This window comes from Cantharellus anzutake (genome assembly GCF_015039405.1).
Source record: "Cantharellus anzutake strain C23 chromosome Unknown EI90scaffold_78, whole genome shotgun sequence".
Taxonomy (NCBI): Eukaryota; Fungi; Basidiomycota; class Agaricomycetes; order Cantharellales; family Hydnaceae; genus Cantharellus; species Cantharellus anzutake.
Window position 1 is genome coordinate 330946 of NW_024067028.1, and position 20767 is coordinate 351712.

At 51.5% G+C, this 20767-nt stretch overlaps 1 protein-coding gene across 1 annotated transcript; it reads right to left on the reverse strand.

Annotated features, from left to right (window-relative positions):
* Window positions 1–19097: 19097 nt before the first annotated feature.
* EI90DRAFT_2977852 (isoprenoid synthase domain-containing protein) lies at window positions 19098–20665 on the reverse strand. Its single transcript, XM_039055921.1, has 5 exons — window positions 20427–20665; window positions 20269–20364; window positions 20098–20199; window positions 19565–20020; window positions 19098–19511 (listed from the first exon to the last, which is right to left on the reverse strand). Exons 1-5 carry the CDS (start codon window positions 20634–20636, stop codon window positions 19383–19385), a joined length of 993 nt encoding a protein of 330 aa, XP_038910663.1. The 5' UTR covers window positions 20637–20665; the 3' UTR covers window positions 19098–19382.
* Between the last annotated feature and the right edge of the window lie 102 nt (window positions 20666–20767).

The following is a 20767-nucleotide window of genomic DNA, read 5'->3' on the forward strand; positions in this document are numbered from 1 at the left end:
AGGATGGCGCCAGTGGTGAAGTTGGAGGCATTGTGGGAGGGATGAGCCGGTAGTACCCAGACACCGCTATGGCCTACAGACGATACCTAGGACCTGACACACGATCCCCCACCTCCCCCAAAGCCTATTGAACCTCCCCTATCATCGTTGTATTTTTTGATATTTTTTCAGACCAGGTTATGGCCCACCCGGACGTGTTACTGGGCCGCTTTCCCAGTAATTTCGCCATATCTCCCCCGGTTCTTCTCCGATCCGGACGCACTTGGTATCGTTGGAAAGATACCATCAAGACGAGTAGAACGAGTCCAAGATCGGGAGATTTGGTGCCGCCGTTGTGGAGATCGTCGGAATTTATCGATTGTGTGGCCGTTCCTATATATTTTTCATGTTTTCTGTTGTTTTCTTTGTTCTGTGTTGTTCCATCCGTTTCTGTCCATCCCTAACACCGTTGGATTTCTCGGACTTTAGTTCAGATGACCATGGTTTATATACAAAATGTATCTAGTATGATACAGAGATTCTCCCCTCTGCTCCACTAAGTACCAGGTCCATGTACCTGGGGTGGTGTCTAGTGTTGATTTTTTAGGCTGAGTTAGTCGGGACCAGGGTCACAGTGAGTCTGAAACCCTAGGTGCCCTTTCCACCCCCCCTTCTTCTTTCCCTTTGGTGAGGGAGCAGCTGAGAGTGACGTTGTAGGCGGGATAACCTACTATACCCTACACCGCCAGTATTTTTGTGGTTTTACGTTCCTTAAGGATTTCCCATATGCGATGATCACCTACCAATGCCAATGGTGCATAAGAACATTTTATTTCATTTAATACAGGGTACAATTGTGCATAATGCACTGGTACTGAATTGGTTCAGCCCAAAAACTACACTTGGCGCTACTGGCCGCCAGGCGACGATCAAGGGCTCAGAAAATAGAGAAAAATCATAACTATGGATTCCCCGAATTTCGTCCAGATCGACCCAGCCGTTGTGGAACAATGGTGGTGACGATTTCTCATCTTACCACGAGGTTCCGCACGATGTCGAAAGGCATGTGAGGGTGGTGGTGTCGAAAGTCCCATGCGGCGGAGCTGAGATCCGTACTTCAGGAGATCGCGAAACTGGTTTTCGGCCCAATATGGAAATCACAAGCCGTACTGAAGCAAACAAACAGCCAAAATGCACTCCGGAGTGCTCATAAAAACTCAGAAGAATCACAAAGGATGCATATGAAGATCCAATTGACACGGGGACTCTCGCAAACACTTTTTGGGACGTCTAACCCTGTGCACGGGCCAATTTTACGATTCTCACGCCCACCACTCAGTCAAATCTCAACCATTTGGGACAAATTTAGTATCAAGAGAAAGCTGAAAACCTGGGGAATCGAATGGAGAGGTCAGGAAAGGATGCTACGGGTAGGAAGAGACGGATGAGTGTAGTGTGATGGTGGAAATTGGTGGAGAATGGCAATTATTAGCAGATATGGCCCGCTTATCACTCCTGTTTCTTTTTATTGAACTTCCATGTCGGCCATTGGACTTATCGGCCATACTTAACGGTCCACATGGTGCCCGTAACAACAATCCTTTGTTTTATATTTTTCCTTTCATTTGTTTTTCCACATTATTGCTGTTCCATGTGTTTAAAAGCTTGTACATGTAGGAATGGAAAAGAGACCTCCCTTTTTGATTACAAGAGACTGTAGCGCTGAGAGATCCAAGAAAAAGAGAGAAATTCTAAGCTTGACTCTTTGAGTATTATAAGGAAATCCCTGACGATTGTCCAAGACAGACCAGGGGTACGTAATTCTCAGCGAGTTTTGTGATTGTTTTTGTTTTGTTAGGACCCGGACCAAACCTAGGACAAGCTTAGGATAATCCCAGACTTCCTCCCCACGAATTTGCTCGCATTTAGGGGGTTAGATCTCTAGCCCGCTTGCAACGTGGCAACCCCTTGACTGTGGTATAGCCTTCCTCCCTGCTTGCAGCGTCACACTCGAGTCTGTAGCGGCTGGAGTCAGTGGGGAAAGTGAGGATGGGGGTGGAGGTGACAGCTTTCTTAAGAGCGTTGAAGGCGTGTTCTTCACTCTGCCCCACGCCCAGGCCTTCACTTTGCAGGTCAGTGCATGGAGTGGGCACACTGTCTTGGAGAAGTCCTTGATGAAGCGGCGATAGAAGTTCACGAAGCCTAAGAAGGATTGTACTTCTTTCACCTTCATCAGTGTTGGCCAGTCAAGGACTCCTTGGACCATCACCGGGTCCATGGCGATGCTGCCTTCGGAAATGATGAGTCCGAGGTACTCAATGCGGCACCACTCAAACTTGCACTTTTCTGGTTTGAGGAAGAGCTTCTCTTCCGCAACATTTCCAGCACCTCCTGCACAACCTTCCGGTGTTCCTCCAGAGTGGACATAAAAATCAAGATGTCGTCCATGTAACAAATAATGACTTCCCAGTCAATGAAGTCCCAGAGGATATCATTCATCATGGTTTGGAAAGTTGTGGAGGAGTTGCACAGCCCGAAGAACATTACCGTGGGTTTGAACAGGCCTCGGTTAGTCACGAACACTGCCTTCCACTCATCGCCATCTTTGATCTGCACGTTGTTAAACCCCCAGCGCAGATCCAGTGCCAAGAAGTACTTTGCGTTTCAAAGGCATGCAAGGATGTCGGAAATGAGTGGGAGGGGGTATGAGTTCTTGACCATTATTTCATTGAGCTTTCAGTAGTCTTGGACTAGGTGCAGGGACCTGTCCTTCTTCTTGACGAAGAATATGGGGGTGCCCATCAGCGACTTCGAGGGGCATATGCATCCGTTCCACAGGTTCTCACATAGGAACTCATCTAGCTCCTTCTGCTCTGGTTGGGATAGGGGGAATGTCTTGCCTCTGGGGAGTTTGGCATCAGGGGTCAGGTCAATGGCATGATCCCAGGGTTTTCGAGGGGGGCAGGATGTCAAAGGCTTCCTTTGAGAACATGTCCTGGAAGTCCCTGTAGTGCTCGGGTACCAGCTCTTCCAGCGTCAGCAGTTTCACCTCCATGTCTTGGGCTTCCTCTGCTAGGCGTTGAGACAGCATTGTCATCACTCTCAGGTCGTGTCCCCACCCTGGCAGCATTATGGCAGCATAGATCCCATCACCAGGTTCTGTTTCGAGGGCTTGCCTGATGTCCACTCGTGGCAACTGGCAGGAGGAGGGGCAATGGGACATGACAACCTTCTGCTGTACCCAGTCAACCTCCGGGTTGTGGTGCAGCAACCATGAATGCCCGATGATGAGGGACTGCTGCCCTAGGTTCACCATGGCAAAGTGGGCCCACTCTGTGTGCTGGCCAAACATCAACAGGGCCTCCAGCTCTTCTGTGATGGCCCCATTCTCGTTGGGCATCCCATCCACATTGTGCACTGGGATAGGTTGGGGAAGGGGGGTCGTGTTACGGATACGGAGTCTCCAACGACCATATCCGTCGCATGGTCAAAGACTTCTCCTCTCTATCGTTCCTCCCCTCTTTCTCCCTTCCATCCTCTATCCCGATACCCTATCCTCCTTACCCGTTCTACCCCTTTCCCCCCCTCGTGCAAAGCTTTCCCCATTGGGGTTTTGGTGCTGGCCAAGGTTACTTGTGTTTCGCAGGATTTCCTGCGACCTTACCATTTGTAGATAGTCACACGTCTTGTACGGAAACCGCCGAAGGTGGTTCCCGCTAACTAACAACTGCTCTACAACTGTCTCGTGTATCGTCTTCTGTAACAACCCTCCCTGTGACTCAACTGAACCCATGTGATTGTACAACTCTCAATATGTCTTATAAGTCTGGTTATATCGAGTCCTCTAACAGCCCTTGCCATGAGAACTCGAGGTCGCGAGTCGAAGACTCTCAACATGTGTATTGTCCTATTGAATCTGTACCCAATGGGTCCTCGTCACTCCGCTCTCCCCCCAGTACTCGACATACGACGTCACATCACGATCATGGAGATCGTGAATACTCTGAGGCCCACTTTCCCGTGATGCCGGCACGTTCGCTATGCGAACACCAAGTCGCCGCCCATCCACCATCTGTTCCCTCCTTCGTCAGTCATCATGTTTCCCCGCCAACAGTACGTTCCCTTTGGGAACGCCAAGTCACCGAAGGCCCTATTAGTCAGTCCTCATTGCATGCTTATGATATCAACCCGCTACCGGTACATTCGCACTGCGAACGCCAAGTACCCGATGGCGACTATACGAAGTTCTCACCCATCTCACAAGTCGCAACCTCGCACATGGTACGCTCCATTGAGGAGCGCCAAGTACCCGTGGCTGACCTGTCCATCCTGGCATCTCCGACTACCTACCATCAATCCCTTAATAGCTCACTACATCACCAATCGCGATCGATGGGAATTCAATCGTCCACTCCCAGGCAAGACTGGGATCACTCATCGATTACATATCCCGTTATGGTACAGACCAGATATGACCTTTGTCATCCCACTATAAGAACAGATCGAGGAATGGGGAATTTCCCCCATCCCCGTAACATTGGTGCCCCAACCCCAGTGCGAGAAACTCGCACCATGCCACCAAAGACGGTGTCCCTGTTGGGAGACAAACCAGTCACCCCGGTCCAAGTGACACACGAATTGTATCCTCCTTCCCGCCCCACGAGGATCAGTCAGTCGGATCGTAGATCCAATTCAAGAGATACCTTGCCAGTAGGTGAAGACGTGCATTCCTCGCCCGGCGCATTCCTAAGACAACAAGCTCTCAGGCAAGTCATCGAAGCTCTTGGAGAGTTTGAAGGTGGAATTTTTGAGGATTCAAATAACTACATGAAACGTATACGAAATTGGCGTCGTCTCGCTCCCGCTGATCTCGAGAAAGAGTCTGTTGGAGCCGGTCTCGAAGGAGAGCCTTTGAGATATCGACTAGGGACCGTCTGGCGGGTCGAGCTAACCGACCTGCTCATGAAAATTACCGAGTTCACCCAGCTAGCCACCAAGGCCAACTTAGCCGCAGGTGATTTCGTAGTGGATCCCCGAGGCGACCTCGCCCTGATATTCACCATAAGAGGATGGTCGTCGCCTAAGGAGTTCAGCATTGCATGGAACTTCCTAGACCAGCGTTTCAATTCCTTTGAAAAACATTTCGATGCCATCAAGAAAGCTGCTCGTCCTTCACAGGAATTTGACGAGTCGCGCATGAGTGGACTCAGGTTGGCGAATGTCTTGCCCGCCAAGTTTACGGATCCTGGGCAAGTCAAGGAGGCGTGGTCAACCGAAATGCGACCCACTTGTCAACCTGAAGCCCTCCCGTCGGGATGGACTACATTTGAGGATCTCATATCTCCCGCGGAAGAGACCACTTTCGTTTGTAAACGCACCCTACCGTCCAGGGCCTTCCTGGTGCCAAGACCAAGCATTAATGTCGCTGCAGGGATGCTACTCAGAGACGAACCCTCGATGCCATTCGTCACAGTTCGTCGAGAGACCAACGCTTTCGAGAACCCCAAGGAGAACGTGGGTTACACGGAATTTGTGAAAGGTCTGAAGGTCGGAAGGAAGACAGAGCTGGGACCTGTCGAGGAGAGACTTGATCCCGACAACCGTGGACCCGAACCCCCTCGTGTCCCTCACCATCCGGCAAATGAAGGACCCATTGGATCCAGAGATCCAGGTCATGATCCGAGACAACTGCCTCCCGACCCCTGGCAGCCACCACCATGAGGTGCAGGTCCACCACCCCCATCAGGACCACCACCTCCACCTGGACCACCTCCTCCGCCCGGTGGGGCTCCATACCCAGGGCACATTCTACCCATCAGATACGCTGGGGCACCACCCCCTCCCCCGCCTCCCGGACCTGGAGCGTTGGCAGCGCCTCAGCAGAATCCTGGATACAGACCTCCTCCTCTCAACTGCACGCAACCTTACGTGGATCGCAAATATACTGCATCAGACTTCCCGGAGTTCGATGGTTCAATCGACAGCTATATAACATGGTGCAGCATATGTCGGAACCTGGCCAGGCACTCGCCTGCTTTCACCCAACAAATGACCTGTGTACTTCCTGATCGTTTCAAGGGTGCTCTGGCAGACTGGTGGTCGACTGTACCGGTCGCCGACAAGTTGTATTTTACCACCAATTGGGAAGATCTACACAGATATGTGCTACATTTCTTCTTAACACCCGCCTTCCTCGACAAGATTCGAGATCGATTCCACGCTTGTAGGTACCGTAAGGGTGAAAGGTACTCTAAGGAGTCCCCACACGACTTCGCGACACGCAAACTACAACTCTTACGCATCCTATATCCACTCGCCGATGTTCCCGGACCAGAGGTCTTGAGGGGCAAGGCCCAAAGACTTCTAGAAGACATCCCGAAAGGATGGTGGGCCCATCTCAACATCGATCAGGTCGACACAGCCGAAGAACTCTTATGGCTGACTAAACTTAAGCATGACGAATTAGTAGCTAGTGACGAGTTCAGTATTGACGCTTTAGCAAACCGAGTCGCCCGCATTAATTTGGAGAGGAATAAACGCGGAGGAGACCGTGTCGAGACCAGAAGCGTCGCCGTCACGTCCAGAAGCCAGACCTACCCTATGAGCGACTTCAAGTCATGGAAGAAACCGACCAGACCGTGTCGGCACTGTGGAAGTGCGAACCATTGGGACAACGACTGTCCCCCTAGGAAGGCTGATCGAGCCAGGAACGACCATAAGGAACATGACAACTCGTCCAAGTTGGAAAGTACCTACTGATGGGCTTATGCTGCCTTAGTGGAAGGTCAGGAAGCAGAATTCGCAGTGGCCTACACAGAGTTTTGTACCCTGTCCGATTCCGAATTGTCGGACATACCTGACATAGATAATGCCGAAGATTCTTCCTTTTCTTACATTGCAGCCTGTACGTGGAAGGAGATCCTGCCTGACGAGAGACTCATTGGGGCCGCCCTGGTCCCGGGTGAGATATATGAAGCCCGTAAGATATTCGAGCGACCCCCAGGTCAGCAGTCCTTAGGATCTGACGCTTGTCGAGTCCATTGTCGTATCAACACAATAGATGGGATCGAGATAGAAGTGTTGGCCGACTCTGGGGCAGCCTGCACGCTAATATCGACTGACCTGTACGACCGTATTAAAGGAGAAGGCACCCGCATTAAGCAAGGATTGAAATTGAATTTGGTTCAGCTAACAGGGAAGGCTAAATGCCAAGGCTACACGACGATTGACTTATACCTGCCCTCACAACGAGGTCACGTCCTGTTGCGGGGTGTGGAAGCTTACGTACTCAAAGGGATGACCATCCCTCTGTTGATAGCCGAAGACGTGCAGACAGCGTTCCAGCTGCATACCATGTGTCCACCTGAACGAGAATTCTGGCAAGTGGCAGACTCAGACCACCAGGTTCCCCTCAAGAGCCAGATTCATCACGCGCCCGCCTATCCAGTTATAGCCGGTCCTTCTCATTCTCGAGAACCTAAACGAGTGAATGTCTCGGGTACAGGTCGACTAAAAATCACAGAGGATGTGACCTTAGAACCGTACACAGTCCACCTGGTTGGGGTCACTGGTAACTTCGACCACAACTCGGGAGTACACCTCGTCGAAGGACGGAGGACCGGATGGAAGCAGGGTGACTGTCTGCCACCTCCGACCATGCTCGTAAACACCGCCCATCCCCTTAGGCTGCCCTTGACCAATCCAAACCCATACCCGATCAAAGTCCAGAGCGGGACAACGATAGCATCCATGTGTAATCCCAACGAGGATCTAGATGGCGCCAAACAACTAAGCGAGCCTCAGATCCGTGAGTTCCAGAGTAAAGGACTATTAATACAGGCTGTCGCAGCGGAAGCCAATGTCCTGGGACAACCTGAGGAAGTCCATGATATCGACGGAGCTTTAGTCGGACCAAAGACAGTGGAGACGATACCTGGAGATGAGGTCCTTCCTGAAACCTTGGTGGATGTGGTAGACGTAAACCCAGAGTTATCGCCCAAAGAAAAGGAACAGCTCCGAGCCTTGGTGTCAGAACCGTGCGAAGGTTCGCCGAGGGTAGCCATAGGCGACCGAGCATTGCCCGCTAGTAGTAAAGGCATCCTACACCCGACCGAGCTTTAGCGAGGGATAAACCCCACCGATCTCGAGGCCGAGGCTACTTAGGCGAGTGAGCCGGGATTTCGGCTTCAACGACTCTAGGAGGAGCGTTGCGCCTCGTTCTCGACGCGGTCCCGATACTTAGAAGGTCAGAGGTCTCGCGGGGACAGAGGTAAGCTCTAGGGGGTAATTCTAGTTGATTTCGAACTACAGTACAAGCATTAGTTACAAGCTGTATATAAGCGCTAGGAAACTGAATAGGGAATAAGTCGCCAGATCTCGCGGAGATTGCGGGCGGAGAAAAGAAGGAGGAAAACAAACAAAGAGCACGTGTTCAAGACAACGAAGGTCAAGCGTGACCTTCGCCGCGAGGTAATAAGGTGCGGCGAAACATGGGACAACAGGTCGCGGCGCTCTGCGCCGCTAGGTCGTTCAACGACAATCAAGAGAGGGGTTGTGGAGAGGTGGCGGGAAGTGGTTAGACGGCGACGGACGGCGAGCGGAGTGTGCGGGGAGTGTTCGGGCGTGGGAGAGGGTCAGGGAGGAGGTCGTCTGGCCCCGGGGAACGCCGGGTCGTGACACTTGGTGCAGAAGCACGGGAGGGCCTTCGCTACGGCTGGGAACCTGGGACGATATGATGCCCGCGTGCATATATCATTAAAAGAAGGTGCGAAACCCATCTCGCTTCCGCCATACCATGCCTCCCCTCTGAAAAGAGAGATCATCGATAAACAGTTAGATGCCTGGTTAGAGATGGGAGTGATCGAGCCGTCCCAGAGTCCCTGGGGCACCCCGGTTATAATCGTCAGCCAAAGAGGGAAGAATAGGCTCTGCGTGGATTGGTGAGAGCTGGATGAGGTCACTATCCCGGACGAGTTCCCCATTCCAAGACAAACGGATATTCTACAGGCCCTTTCCGGCTCCCAATATATGTCAACCTTCGACGTGCTATCAGGGTTTACGCAATTGGAGTTCGATCAAGAATTGAGAGACAAGACGGCTTTTCGTACCCATCGCAGATTGTTTCAATTTACGAGGATGCCCTTCGGGTGGCGAAACGGCCCACCCGTGTTCCAAAGAGTCATGCAGGAAGTCCTAGCTCCTTTCCTGTGGCAATTCGCCCTAGTGTACATCGACGACATCGTAGTATACTCCACGTCTTTTGCCCAACACTTGACACATATAGATCGAGTTCTTGATGCTATAAAGAGGGCTAACCTTACGCTTTCGCCGCCCAAGTGTCATTTAGGATACCAGAGTTTGTTGCTACTGGGTCAAAAGGTATCCCGCCTGGGACTCTCCACTCACAGGGAAAAGGTGCAAGCCTTACTGGAGATCGAAGAACCCCAAAACAGGAAGGCGCTGCACACCTTCCTTGGAATAGCGGTTTACTTCTCCTCGTTCATACCTCAATATTCACTCATTGCCAGACCCCTCTTCGACTTATTGAAAGATGGGGCTCCCTGGATCTGGCACGAGCCGTGCAAACAAGCCTTCTCATTGTTGAAATACGCCCTAGCCACGGCTCCGGTCAGGGGACACCCCATGAAAGGGTTGGGTTATAGGCTCTATACCGATGCGTCTGACGTAGCTTTGGCGGGTACGTTACAGCAGATACAGCCAATGACTATTAAGGACCTCAAGGTGACGCGTGCCTATGAGAAGTTGAAACTCGCATATGATCAGCAGGAGCAGATCCCTGAGTTGGTAAAGAAGTTGAACGCCAGGCGAGACGATCGCCCCCTACCTGCACAGTGGGTGTCCGCTTTCGAAGAATCTACCATCCAGGTGGAAAGGGTTATCGCCTATTGGAGTCGAATGTGCAAGGGTCCCGAGACCCGATACTTGGCAACAGAGAGAGAAGCCTTAGCAGCTAAGGAATCGTTAGTCAGGTTCACGCCGTTCATCGAGGGTGAGGACCTACTCCTAATCACGGACCACACGGCACTGCAATGGGCGAGGACCTTCGAAAACTACAATCGTCGCCTAGCGGCATGGGGTCTAGTCTTCGCAGCATTCCTGAAGATGACCATAGTCCACCGTCCGGGACTTGCACATTCTAACGTAGACCCCTTATCTCGCTTGGCCCGGACCCCGGAAACGATATCCCCGAACGTGGAAAAGCTACTCAGTCTAGAAACCAGCCTGGCTCAGGAGGACCTTATCCAAAGTTGGAGCATGTATCTGTGCAAGGACCCAGCGAAAGGAGCCTTTGTGGTTACCAGGGCACAGTCTCGCACCATAGATAAGTTAGACCTATCGCGTAGCATGGACATCGTGGACGAAGATCAAGTGGAAAAGAGCACGACAAGTTTATGGTTGGGTTTAGCCCCGAGAACAGCCAAGGAATTCCGTCTGGCCTACTACACGGACGAAGAATTCGGGGACATATACCGCAAAACTCTTGACGGCAGTGTAGCAGGAGGTGCCTACCAAGTGTCGGAGGAAGGGTTGCTACTTTGGGACGACCCGCAAACCAACCGACGCCTATGTGTCCCGAGAAGTCTGAGGACCACGATCCTCAAGGAAATTCATGACACCCCTCACGAGGCCGCCCACGTGGGTATAGAAAGAACGCTCAAGCGCCTGAAATCTAAGTGTTATTGGAAGGACCTTGGAAAGGATGCTCGACAGTATGTGGAAACTTGCAACGTCTGTCAGAAGATCAAGCATGACAGAGGCAAAATGCCGGGTCTGCTGAAACCCTTGCCTGTCCCAGACTTGCCATACCACATGATAACCTTGGATTTCGTGACTAGATTACCCCCTCCTAAAGGAACCACGCAGCCAGATGCCATCTTGGTAGTGGTAGACAAGTTCACGAAATATGGGCATTTTATCCCATGCTCTTCCACCACAGATGCGACGGGCACTGCAGACTTATTATGGCGCCATGTGATTAAACATGTGGGGTTGCCCGCAGTAATAGTCAGCGACTGGGATCCTCGTTTTCTCTCGACGTTCTGGTCATCCTTAGCGCATCACTTTAACACTAAGCTGGCGATGTCTTCAGCTGTGCACCTGCAAACGGATGGACAGACGGAAATAATGAACCAGCAATTGGAAGTCATGTTACGAGCTTATGTCAATAAGGACAGGGATGACTGGCATGAATTCTTGGACGTTCTGATGTTAGCGTACAATAATAGTCCTCACACTACTATGGGAGAAGCTCCTGCTACGCTACTGATGGGTTTCCGGCCCCATCTGCCCAGCTCATTCCTAGTTCCTGAGGAGTCCCTCAACGTCAAAGCGGAGGAAAGAGTGGATGCATTGAATGTACGCAGAAGATGGGCATGAGAAGCGATCCATCTGGCACAATTGTGTCAAGTTAGAGCGCACAATGCCAAACACAGGAGAGTAACGTACGAAGTGGGAGATTTGGTACTGATCGATCCTCATAAACTCAACCTCCTGGAAGTAAAGGGTACAGGGAGGAAGCTAATGCAGAGACGCATTGGACCATTCAAGGTGACGGAGGTGATAAACGAGAACGCCTACCGATTAAAACTTCCCGACTCCTACCCTATGCATAACGTGGTGAATGTAGCACACCTGAGGCCTTATCGTTCACCCGGTGACGTCTCAAGACCGCTACTGTCCAACCCCAGGGACGATATGAAAGCCTCGGAAGAGTTTGAGGTAGAAGAGGTGGTGGGGCACAGGAAGCGGAAAGGGAAACTCCTGTACAGAGTGAGGTGGAAAGGATATGGGGCGCAAGAAGACACCTGGGCAACCAAAAGAGACCTCCAAAACGCCCCCGAGATCCTTGGAAGGTATAGATCGAAGGCGGGCCTGAGCAGACGTGAATAAGCGCCCACTTCCCGATCAGGTATTCACATGAAGTCGATTAACGGCACGTGATCAGAATACACTTCGATCACCTTCCATCTCCATCGTTTTCCCTCTCATGGTCCCATCAACAAACCTAACTGACAATGTCTCTCGGACTGGCAAGTATGAGCTGCAGGCCCACCCCACGTAACTCTGTTGCGATCATGGACGATCACAGACAGGACTGCCCAGGTCTCGAAGCAGCCGAAGTGTCGTCCAAGCCCTTCAAGAGAGCCCCATCCAACCCTATGTGGTTAAACGGGCAGCTGGGACCTCTCGACCCTACTTTCTCGTACGTCGCTTTGCACCACATAAGACCCGGTGCTCGATCTCTGGATCGATTGTGGCTCTTACTACCGGAATATCACCACCTCAACGAGGCCGAAGTGCTGAGAGAAAACGGGAACCAGAACGTTCCGCCTCGAGCTCTGACCCCATTGCTGGAACGCTGGGAGTCTTCAAAGGCCGCCGCACTCAAGGCTGAGGCCCTCACGAAATTACGATTGCCTAACGAATTGAGGGAAGTAATATACAAAGTCAAGTCCAAGTCAGGCGGCGAGCACGAGTTGGATGGTCACATCTTTGCCTTCCAGTTTGCTCCCTGGCAACACCCCTTCACCATAATATCTCGATACACCTACATACTCCGGATCATTTCCCTCCTTACCGCTTTCGTCAATTACACCCGGATCCATGAACACCTGATGGAAGTAGAAGTCCAAGAGGGACGCAAGATATCCTGGTTGGAACCCCCGAAAGGAATTTTTCTCGAAGAAAGTTCGACTGATGATCGATTGACGGCAAATTCACCCGAGTTCGCTGTATACCTAGCTTGTCAGCTGCCATGTCACGTAATCAAGAATGGATTGTTCGAAGAACTGAACCTGAGCGGACATGCCAAGGCTGCTCGTAATTATCGACTCCCATTGGCTCAAGGGACTGAAGTTCCTTGGTTCCTCGACTGGCCCAAATGGGAAGATGCGCCCGAACCATTGCCTGGTGCTGAAGACAGGGAGGCCTACAAATTCCGACTCGTGTGGCCTGGTCCACCCCCATCCAACAAGGACCCATCCACCCTCAAGTTGGTGGAGAAACGTCGTCTGAGCCGGACATTCTACTACCCGGATACCGGACGCTTCATGACTCGCGCCGAGGCACAAGAAGTGGTCATGGATGATGCTGAGCGACAACTGGCACAGCCAGATTCACCGACTCCTTTCGACGAGGGCTCAGACGAGCTGACGTCAGGAACGTTGGGCTTGAACCTAGGAGACGCTTCCATACCACCTCCATCTCCCAACTGGCCGGGTGCGGGGAGTTCGGTCTTCCTACCCCCTCCGAATGTGGTGGTGCCGCAACCAAGCGTTCATCCTACCAACACCCCATCCGCCCTTTCCACTGACAACTCTTCCGCCTCATCCTCTCCCTCGGGTTCGTCGAACCATAACTGCTGGAGGAAATTGCCTTGAGAAGAGAGGAGGTCCCATCTGTATCCCGGCCAAAGAGAAGGATCAGTCTCGGGTCATTTGGGACAGGCTCGTTGGCAAATGGGGAATGAAACCCGTCAAACTCGGATGGACTCTTATCGCCCCGAACCTAGTCGATCTGACTACGACAGAGATGTGGATAGAAGGTGGTTTTCTCGACCTACGTCTCGAGAATCGATTGCTCGAAGGGATAGCCACCCTAACCCAAGAGACTCAAATCCTGATCCTTCCCCTTCTAGTATGGTACCGTATAGCGCCAGAGGGCCACAGTCAATTCCGCGGACGCCAACTTTCGCGATGCTGGTCAATCCTATGTGGGTGGTGGACAGCAACACCAACACTGCCGTGCCCGCCTTCGTCATCAACCTGGCAGCTCCTCCAACAACTGTTCATCCTCCTCCTACGAGCCGGCCCTACCCCCCGCCTGTGCAGTACCCGGGATCAGATCCGCACCCATCCTCCTCTGGTGGAGCTCAGTACGATTCCCTCCATCCGGATTCCTATCACGAGCGCTCGAGAAGCCGGTCGCCCTGGAGAGACGACCTGCGGAGATACGCCCCTCAGGGACTGCGTCATGGTCGTTAGGAGACTGGGGGGCGATGTTATGGATACGGAGTCTCCAACGACCATATCCGTCGCATGGTCAAAGACTTCTCCTCTCTATCGTTCCTCCCCTCTTTCTCCCTTCCGTCCTCTATCCCGATACCCTATCCTCCTTACCCATTCTACCCCTTTCCCCCCCTTGTGCAAAGCTTTCCCCATTGGGGTTTTGGTGCTGGCCGAGGTTACTTGTGTTTCACGGGATTTCCCGTGACCTTACCATTTGTAGATAGTCATGCGTCTTGTACAGAAACCGCCGAAGGTGGTTCCCGCTAACTAACAACTGCTCTACAACTGTCTCATGTATCGTCTTCTGTAACAACCCTCCCTGTGACTCAACTGAACCCGTGTGATTGTACAACTCTCAATATGTCTTATAAGTCTGGTTATATCGAGTCCTCTAACGGCCCTCGCCGTGAGAACTCGAGGTCGCGAGTCGAAGACTCTCGACATGTGTATCGTCCTATTGAATCTGTACCCTATGGGTCCTCGTCACTCCCCTCTCCCCCCAGTACTCGACATACAACGTCACATCATGATCATGGAGATCGTGAATACTCTGAGGCCCACTTTCCCGTGATGCCGGCACGTTCGCTACGCGAATGCCAAGTCGCCGCCCATCCACCATCTGTTCCCTCCTTCGTCAGTCATCATGTTTCCCTGCCAACGGTACGTTCCCTTTGGGAACGCCAAGTCACCAAAGGCCCTATTAGTCAGTCCTCATTGCATGCTTATGATATCAACCCGCTACCAGTATGTTCGCACTGCGAATGCCAAGTACCCAATGGCGACTATACGAAGTTCTCACCCATCTCACAAGTCGCGACCTTGCACACGGTACGCTCCATTGAGGAGCGCCAAGTACCCGTGGCTGACCCATCCATCCTGGCATCTCCGACTACCTACCATCAATCCCTTAATAGCTCACTACATCACCAATCGCGATCGATGGGAATTCAATCGTCCACTCCCAGGCAAGACTGGGATCACTCATCGATTACATATCCCATTATGGTACAGACCAGATATGACCTTTGTCATCCCACTATAAGAACAGATCGAGGAATGGGGAATTTCCCCCATCCCCATAACAGGTCGTCTCGAGCCTGTGTTTCCAGATGAAGTCTGGGCTCACAAAGTTCCTGGTCATGCCGGAGTCTAGCAGTGCTGACACAGCGACTGTGGAGAGGGACGGTAGGGCAGTCACCTTCACTTTCAGGTTGAGGGAATGTGGGGATTGTTTGGCAAGCATGTAGATGGCAGGTGGAGAGACAGCCACCTCCAGGGGCAGGCTCGCGGTTTTCATGCCTTTTCTGGTCAAGGATGCGGTTTTCCTCTGTTTCTTAGCAATCACCTGGTGGAATTTGGACAGTGGCGTGGACTTGTGCATATCTCTGTATTTACACTGGGTGCCATTGCTCACAGGCAGCTGGGACACATCCCTCACCAGTTGCCTTCCTGAAAATCTGCAGAGGGGTCCACTTCCTCCCTCTCCTCCTTGTTCCCTTCAGGTGTCCCCATCAGCTGGCTCCTTAGCCCTTCTGCAAGTGCTCGAAGATCCTCTGGGTGCATCCAGCGCACTTGGCAGACTTTTGGGAGGGGGCAGTCTCGTGCGAAGTGCCTGGGGGCATTGCAGTTGTGGCATAGCCCTCGTCATTGGTCTGCCCTCAAGCGGTCAAGGTCCATCAGTTGAGGCAGCAGGGCTGGGGGGCGCAGGGCCATGGTCATGGGGGCAGCGGGGGTGGCGGCAAGTCATGGTGGTGGCCCTGGTGACAGGCATGGGAGTGGCTGAGTGTTAGAACTGGGCAAGGGTGGACGATTCTGGAGGGGAACCGGAGACTTAGCAAGGAGGGACCTTGGCCTCAGTGACTCATGCAGAGTGCTGTGCCATTGCTGTTTGTCCATTTGGTCCTTAATTTCAGAGGCATTGAGCAGGAAGTCTCTAGGGGGCATTTCAGGTTGATTTTAGACTAAGGGCCTAAAACGAGTATGTACAAGCACCTGTATATAATGGAGAGAGGTGAAAGCACGAGGAAACAAAGGGGGTCTGAATTGGAACAAAGGCATCCAAACAGGGACAAAGGGATGATGGAAGCGGAGCGGCACTGAAGGTCATAGGTTAGAACCTGTGGTACATCCGAAAGGAGATAGGGAGGGCGAAGCCCAGAGGGGCAGGAGGATGAGGTGAAGTGGGGATGATGACTAACTGGCTAAAATGGAGAGAAGCAGCAGTCCAAATAAGGATGAGGGGAAAGCGCAAAAGATACATTACAATCAGCGAAAGTGCCAGGTATGATCTGTGGAGCTCAGAGCTTACAGAGGTTACAGAGGTGGGGTTGAAAGTCCAAGGAATGTTGGCAATGGTGTTTACGTAGTATGAGGTCACCAATGCAATGGACTTAGGCCAAGGTGGAGTCAAAGTCCGAGGTCAGGACCATGATGGAGTCTTGGAGTGAAGGTATGGGCAGTGTCCGAGTACAAGGTACAGGATGGCAGTGGAAGGTCGTAACTTGGCGGAGGTTTGGCAGAAGAGGGGAGGAGGGAGGAGAGTGGCGAGAAGAGTGGCGAGAGGAGTGGAGGAGGAATGGTGTCAGGTCCGAAGGTGAGTATCAGAGCGGACGGAGATAGGGTAGGAGAGGGATGGAAGGGTGGAGGTGAGGTGAGGAATGAGGAGGAGGGTGAGAGGAGGAGGGTGATGAGAGGAGTGATGTTCGGTCCAAAGGTGAATGTCGGAGCGGACAGGGATAGGGTAGGACTCCAGAGATGGTGAAGCAGAGGGTCTGGGAGTCAGATCGGGATCGGGTTTGTATGGATATGACACTGAGGGGGTGGTGGTGGTCTGGTGGGGGGAGGAGGCGACCTAACCAGTGGGAGTTGGGGTTGAGTCGCCTGGAAGCACTGCCATTGGTTGTCAAGGAGAGTGGCTTCTCGCTTCCACTCTGCCCAGGTTCTCAGCATGGGGCGTAGGTGGTAGATGCTTTCACAGAGCCAGGCATTGATTGCTTGCTCGAAGCAGTCTACCAGCCCTACATCACCTAGCTGCGAGGTGGGGCCATGGATCTCAAACTCCTGGATGACCTTATCCATGGAGTCATTACCTTGCTGCAGAGTGGCTGTCAAAATTGTATCCGGTGCGACTACTGGACTTATCTGGAGCTCCAATTCAAATGGCTTCAAATCCAGGTCACATGGCAAGGACATAAAATCATGGACAAGCCTGGTATCGAACCCAGGACCTCTAGTGTGCATCCATACACTACTCGCCCTTGAGCCATGCCGGTATAGGCTGTTAAACTCTATACTATTGGGAACATATTATATTCTCCAACAGTGGCGAGCTTCTGTCATGTGGTGGCTTCCCAGTTGGGGTCTTGGAACATGGCATCAAGTTCTGCCATGAACTTGTCCATGGTGATCATGGGGGACCCCACCATCAGCAGCACAATCATGCATTGTGTTGCCCATGCTCCTGCAGCTCCTCCCTTCATGTATGACAGGACAAAGAGGATCTGGGACAGGGTGTCAGGAAACTCTGCGGCGCGGACATGGAAGTAGATTCCGCATTCTGCTTTGAAGCGGTCAAGGTCCTCACTCGTGCCAGCGAAAGCGGTGGGGGGGGCAACCTTGGGTGCTTTGGGCTTGGGCACAGGTGTGGCTATGGGTGCAGGTGTGAGTGGGGCTGGTGGGTTTTGGATGTGACCCTCAAGGATGGCCTGCAGTTCCTGGAACCTGGTCAGCAGGTCCTGGTACTGCTCTTCAGTTACCATGCTGGAGGAGGCAGGGGAGATTAGGTTGAAGCCTTCTTCTGCTGTCAGGGATGGCTCTGAAGAGGTGGGGGTAACAGCATAACACTTGGTGCTAATGGCCCAGACAGTGGTGGGGTGGTGAGACTGTATGGTGGGTAGCCCTCACTCAGGCTGATGTCCCTGTGTGGCTTCTTAGGCTGAAGCGGGAATGTATTGTTATTAAGATGAAGAGCTAAACTAGGTTGAAACACTTGCCTGAAGCAGGAATGAGAAGAAGGCTGCTTCTTCAGTCCTGCTTCGGCTAAGTTTATATACATGTGAAAACGGGTCACATGGAGGTGCCACATCAACCTCAGATGGAGCTGGGTTGTTGCAGGCAACTCCGCAGTCAATCCCGGGTGTGAGAGAGGAGAAACACAAGTAGGGATGCGTGGCACATCCGGCATCACAGTACCTGTACAGGGTGCTCAGCGTTGGACACACCTGTATAAGGATAGAAAGGAAGAAGAGAAAGGAGAGAAAGAAGGAAAGGAGGAAGGAGAAAGAGGGAGAGAGAGAGAGTGGAGAGGGGTGCAGCGCAGCGTGCCCTGACATGCATGCAAGCATGCATCATCCATTCCTTACAGAGCTGTTCCTGGACCAGCCAATCTCCTCCTGATTCTCCCAGTGCTCTCCATACTCCGGAGCACTCAGGAGCATAACAATATTTTGCTGATGTCATGTATGTGTTGCTGAGGGTTGGAACCTCAGCTTTGTCTATGACTAGGTTTTCAGGCAATACTTGACTTGGACTGACAAGCAATCCCTGACACTGAATGCACATTTCAATCTGTGGATATGGTTCAGATTCTTGGATTGGGTATGGAGTTTATTAAACAAAATTTACTGCAACAAATAGATTATTATAGTCACTTTTCTAACAAGAGTGTGCTGTGAAAGCACTGAATGGTGTTGGAAAACAGCGCGCTAGCGCGGCCGTGCGAGTTTTCATATGGCCACATTCCCACGGCCGAGCGAGGAACTCGCCCGGCCAGCCACATCTATTTATTCATTCTTTTGTATTCATTTCGGACTATCCCGCTCCCAAACTACATGGGAATTACCGCTCTTTGAATCACTTTTTCCCTCAGTTCTCTTTCGCATTATTTGCTTGAGACTGAGGTTAGCAACAATCATTCCTTTATTTCAACCTATACTTATATACTGTATATTACCTCTAGTTGCCCCGCTTCGCTAGGTAATATATTCTAGTTCTCTTTCGCATTATTTGCTTGAGACTGAGTTGCCCCGCTTCGCTAGCAATCTCATATTACTTTAAATGGAACATGAAGAATAAATTAGTATATTGCCTCTAAACACTCTGCATACAAATGAAGATGGCATATTTAATTTGAAATGTTAGAGGGTTCCTCCCAAACTGGATGGCCAAGCTTGCAGTGCAGCACCGAAGGCACTGCAAGCTCGGCCATCCAGTTTGAGGGGAACCCTCATAACAATTGTAGCCTGGTCCGCCTTCCTCTGGTCACATAATTCGGAATTACATATATAGAAGCGACAGCAAGGAATTACATAAGCATGACACAACGAATGCGATATTTTTTTTTCGAAGCACTTTGACCTAGCGGTGGCCTCTTGCAACCTAGAACCGACGCCATCGACGATTCCGCCAGACTTGGAAAGGCAGTTTCCAATCTGAAAATTGTAATGAAGTATGGAAAGCATTGAAGTCAACGCTTTCCAATCTGCTCAGATATGAGGCGATGGGTACCTGGAAAACAAACAGTGTTGATGAAGCGAAAAGAAACACGCAACGCCACTTACTCCAGAGAGGAAGATGGGTAAAACCTCGGGTGGTACCTTGACGATCGAGAGTCCATCCCCCTTAAAGGTACCTTCGGCGAAGATGGATCGTGCTACATCGAGTTCTTCTTTCGCAACGCAAGCAAACTCGTACACTGCATCACTGACGCCCTTCGCGCTGCCTCCATAGCGAAAGACATCTTCATGAGAAACACTGTGCTTTGCAGTGACCTCAGTAGGTATTGGCATATATCGCTTCGAAGCATGATAAGGAAGGGAACGAATGAGAGTGATGATAGTCTGTGCAAATCCCAGATGAGATGCTGCATGTGAGAAATCGGAAAGTCGGGAGGCGCCAGGTCCCTGAGGATGAACAAGCAATGGAATAAGGATATATAATATGGTGGACGACGTAGATTCGGAGTAGGCGCGAAGAGACTCCATTGTCATATGATGTGCATTATCGAAGTCTTGATCCTAATTCAGAACCGGGGCCGTTAGGTGCGAGACAATGTATACACATATGACCGATCCCTCAAATACCAAGTACACACCCTAGCGTCAATGATGCGGTTCAAGTGATATTCCGGGATATTAGCCTTTCGCACGGCGTCGTGAAGCGCAAGTGCTACAGGGTGTTGAATGGGCGAGGACTCCTTTACAAACAAATGGACAAGTCAGTAACGAGATCGATAAGCGGAACGCGCCAGATAGGCCTAGCTTACCCTATACAAGCTCTTAACCGTGTCTCTCCACCACTGCATACGTATACGTCCGAGCGCAGAGTTGGAAACCTGATCCTTCACTGTCGCCGTTTCTATCTTACCAGTGCTCCTAGATGAGACAACGCCATGGGGCTGGGAAAAATCGATGCGAAGCTTACATTGAACGCCCGAATAGCAAAGAAAGATGGTCGAATGCTTGGAGGATAAAAATATGATGTCAGAAAAGCATCTCTGTCGAGCCTCTGAACAAGATTTTTGCAGTAATCGGCTGTCTTCACAACACTAGGACGCGCAGAAGTCCACACTAAGCGCGAAGAAGTTCCAAGCGCGCTTGTTCGAGCACCTATTGATGACGTACTCAGGAACATCAATATTGTTTGGGGCAACGACCCTACACATGTGACGAGCTAGAAAGCGCGCGCCAAACGCTTGAATTGACACAGCACCGAATCGAATGCCATTGTGCATATTTGGGCAGTCGCAGAATATACCAATGTAT